The sequence below is a fragment of the Artemia franciscana genome, chromosome 21, assembly GCF_032884065.1.
Source record: "Artemia franciscana chromosome 21, ASM3288406v1, whole genome shotgun sequence".
NCBI lineage: Eukaryota > Metazoa > Arthropoda > Branchiopoda > Anostraca > Artemiidae > Artemia > Artemia franciscana.
Window position 1 is genome coordinate 33,702,263 of NC_088883.1, and position 4,308 is coordinate 33,706,570.

Genomic DNA, 4,308 nt, shown 5'->3' on the forward strand with positions numbered 1-4,308 from the left:
TTTAATTTAATTCTCAGCTCATAATCTCTAAGGTTATCATGTAAATTGCAAAAATATTTTTAGTGTCTGAGGAGAAATTTGAATTTTCTAATTCGATAAGAGAAATAGCCGAAAATTTTAAAAGAATTTTCTTTTTAGGTTTTATGAACTTGATATAGTAAAGAACAAATTCTAGTTGGTCGTAACTGAGAAATTAAAATAAAATGCAAATAAATCCGATAGAACCTTCAAGAAGCGCATCGTTACACTATGCTTTTAATCGAACACCGTTACACTATGCTGCTGAACAAGGAAAATTAGCTATTTGTAAGCAGCTTATTTCAAATGGTACCAACGTAAATGCCTTAGACTATTGTAATGTCACACCGCTACACTATGCTGCTTACCGAGGAAAATTAGCTGTTTGTAATCAGCTTATTTCAAATGGTGCCAACATAAATAACTTAGATAATTTAGAACGAACACCGTTACACTATGCCGCTGAACAAGGAAAATCAGCTGTTTGTAAGCAGCTTATTTCAAATGGTGCCAAAGTAAATGCCTTAGACTATTGTAATGTCACACCGCTACACTATGCTGCTTACCGAGGAAAATTATCTGTTTGTGAGCAGCTTATTTCAAATGGTGCCAACATAAATAACTTAGATAATTTAGAACGAACACCGTTACACTATGCCGCTGAACAAGGAAAATCAGCTGTTTGTAAGCAGCTTATTTCAAATGGTGCCAAAGTAAATGCCGTAGACTATTGTAATGTCACACCGCTACACTTTGCTGCTTACCGAGGAAAATTATCTGTTTGTGAGCAGCTTATTTCCAAAGGTGCCAACGTAAATAACTTAGATAATTTAGAACGAACACCGTTACACTATGCCGCTTATCAAGGGAAATCAGCTGTTTCTAAGCAGCTTATTTCAAATGGTGCCAAAGTAAATGCCTTAGACTATTGTAATGTCACACCGCTACACTATGCTGCTTACCGAGGAAAATTAGCTGTTTGTAACCAGCTTATTTCAAATGGTGCCAACGTAAATCCCTTAGATAATATAAATAAAACACCGTTAAACTATGCTGCTAGGATAGGATCAGTAGATGTTTGTAAGCTGCTGATTTCAAATGGTGCCAAGATAAACACTTTCGATAAATTCGATTTGACACGGTTACACTATGCTGCTGACCAAGGAAAATTATCTGTTTGTGAGCAGCTTATTTCAAATGGTGCCAACGTAAATACCTACGAGAATGGCACACCACTACACTATGCTGCTTACCGAGGAAAATTAGCTGTTTGTAAGCAGCTTATTTCAAATGGTGCCAACGTAAATAACTTAGATAATTTAGAACGAACACCGTTACACTATGCCGCTGAACAAGGAAAATCAGCTGTTTGTAAGCAGCTTATTTCAAATGGTGCCAAAGTAAATGCAATAGACTATTGTAATGTCACACCGCTACACTATGCTGCTTACCGAGGACCATTAGCTGTTTGTAAGCAGCTTATTTCAAATGGTGCCAACGTAAATAACTTAGATAATTTAGAACGAACACCGTTACACTATGCCGCTGAACAAGGAAAATCAGCTGTTTGTAAGCAACTTATTTCAAATGGGGCCAAAGTAAATGCCTTAGACTATTGTAATGTCACACCGCTACACTATGCTGCTTACCGAGGAGAATTAGCTGTTTGTAAGCAGCTTATTTCAAATGGTGCCAACGTAAATAACTTAGATAATTTAGAACGAACACCGTTACACTATGCCGCTGAACAAGGAAAATCAGCTGTTTGTAAGCAGCTTATTTCAAATGGTGCCAAAGTAAATGCCTTAGACTATTGTAATGTCACACCGCTACACTATGCTGCTTACCGAGGAAAATTAGCTGTTTGTAACCAGCTCATTTCAAATGGTGCCAACGTAAATACCTTAGATAATATAAATAGAACACCGTTAAACTATGCTGCTAGGACAGGATCAGTAGATGTTTGTAAACTACTGATTTCAAATGGTGCCAAGATAAACGCTTTCGATGAATTCGATTGGCCACGGTTACACTTTTCTGCTGACCAAGGAAAATTAGCTATTTGTGAGCAGCTTATTTCAAATGGTGCCAACGTAAATAGCTTAGACTATTTAGGACGAACACCGTTACACTATGCCGCTAAACAAGGAAACTTAGCTGTTTGTAGACAGCTTTTCAAATGGTGTCAACGTAAATGCCTTAGACTATTGTAATGTCACACCGCTACACTATGCTGCTTACCGAGGAAAATTAGCTGTTCGTAACCAGCTTATTTTAAATGGTGCTAACGTAAATACCTTAGATAATATAAATAAAACACCGTTAAACTATGCTGCTAGGATAGGATCAGTAGATGTTTGTAAGCTACTGATTCAAAAGGTGCCAAGATAAACGCTTTCGATGAATTCGATTGGACACGGTTACACTATTCTGCTGACCAAGGAAAATTAGCTATTTGTGAGCAGCTTATTTCAAATGGTGCCAACGTAAATAGCTTAGACTATTTAGGACGAACACCGTTACACTATGCCGCTAAACAAGGAAACTTAGCTGTTTGTAGGCAGCTTTTCAAATGGTGTCAACGTAAATGCCTTAGACTATTGTAATGTCACACCGCTACACTATGCTGCTTACCGAGGAAAATTAGCTGTTTGTAACCAGCTTATTTCAAATGGTGCCAACGTAAATACCTTAGATAATATAAATAAAACACCGTTAAAATATGCTGCTAGGATAGGATCAGTAGATGTTTGTAAGCTACTGATTTCAAATGGTGCCAAGATAAACGCTTTCGATGAATTCGATTGGACACGGTCACACTATGCTGCTGACCAAGAAAAATTAGCTGTTTGTGAGCAGCTTATTTCAAATGGTGCCAACGTAAATAGCTTAGACTATTTAGGACGAACACCGTTACACTATGTCGCTAAACAAGGAGACTTAGCTGTTTGTAAGCAGCTTTTCAAATGGTGCCAACGTAAATGCCTTAGGCAATTTTCATCGAACACCGTTACACTATGCCTCTGAACAAGGAAAATTAGCTGTTTGTAAGGAGCTTATTTCAAATGATGCCAACGTAAATACCTTAGATAATGCAAATGAAACACCGTTACACTATGCTGCTAGGATAGGATCAGTAGATGTTTGTAAGATACTGATTTCAAATGGTGCCAATATAAACGCCTTCAATTATTACAATAGAACACCCTTAATGCTAGCAACAAGTGAAAAACATGTCGCCGTAACTGAATATTTTGTTGAAAATAATGCAGTTTTACTCAAAGAGTTCTATGATTTTGGGTCACAACCTCTTTTTGGTCACAAGACTGAAAAAAGATATGCATCTTTCAATGCTAACTTGGTTAGTAAAACAGCGGACATTAGAAGTGGCACAAACTAGGAATTGGTTTTGGAAACTATGTAGCCTTGCCTTTAAAAAGACTAACACGCTGAAATCAATTCGCCGCAATTTGATAAGAAAAGATGCAAGCTATGTACAAGTGTGTTATAATTTTGAAGGTTTTAATATTCCTGAAGTTTTGAAAAATTACTTAGAGTTTAAGGAAGAACTTCAAATTTTGTTTGGTTTAAAAAAATTCTCTGTGCGGAAATTAAGAAAAGGGAAAAGAAGAAAAAAATTTATCTCCACCTAAAATAAAAATTGAAAAACACCGTAAAACTGAAAAAAAAATTGATCAGTAACCGTTCTCCCCTTTTTTAGATTGTGACCGCAATGATTTGTATTTTAATGCAGTTTTTACATCTGGACAAATGTTTAAAAGAAGCTTAAGTAGCAGGAGTATTAATAATTTTGGCTAATCTTAAAAGGGAAAACTTATAACAAAATTTATACAGAGGCTTGACATCTTTACTATATCACCTACAGGGTTGTTCGTGATTGAAGTTTCCTCATAACTTTAAACAGACAAATATACCCAGGTGAACCGAAATTTCTATTCTCGGCATATAATCAGGCTACAAGTAAACCATATGGCTATATTCTATTGGATCTCAATCACAAGACACCCTAGGATTTACGTGCAGTCACTGATATATTGACAATGAAATGAACGAAAATTTTCCTGTGAACAAAGAAAAAAAGTCGTTAGTTGCCATCATGACAATGAAGAAACTACTTAAAAACAGACATTTACTCTCAGTCCTAGATAATTCAAAACCATTTCATTTCAAAACCATTGTCATTTTTAAAATTATTTAGTGGGGGGAGGGGGGCTTGAAAGTGAGGAGGGTTATGAGGTTTTGTTTTGAAACTGAATATATTTATAACAA

General features: G+C 36.1%; 1 protein-coding gene across 1 annotated transcript; it reads left to right on the forward strand.

Moving 5' to 3' along the window:
• The first annotated feature begins 203 nt into the window (after positions 1-203).
• LOC136040732 (serine/threonine-protein phosphatase 6 regulatory ankyrin repeat subunit A-like) lies at positions 204-3,418 on the forward strand. Its single transcript, XM_065725037.1, has 3 exons — positions 204-2,208; positions 2,579-2,968; positions 3,009-3,418. The coding sequence occupies exons 1-3, from the start codon at positions 204-206 to the stop codon at positions 3,416-3,418; spliced, it is 2,805 nt and encodes a 934-aa protein (XP_065581109.1).
• The last annotated feature ends 890 nt before the right edge of the window (positions 3,419-4,308 follow it).

Coding starts and splice junctions, on each gene's coding strand:
- LOC136040732 (XM_065725037.1), top strand. CDS start 204: ATGCAAATAAATCCGATAGAACCTTCAAGAAGCGCATCGTTACACTAT. Junction 2,209..2,578: donor GCTTTTCAAATGGTGTCAAC/GTAAATGCCTTA, acceptor AGCTGTTTGTAG/GCAGCTTTTCAAATGGTGTC. Junction 2,969..3,008: donor ACAAGGAGACTTAGCTGTTT/GTAAGCAGCTTT, acceptor TAAATGCCTTAG/GCAATTTTCATCGAACACCG.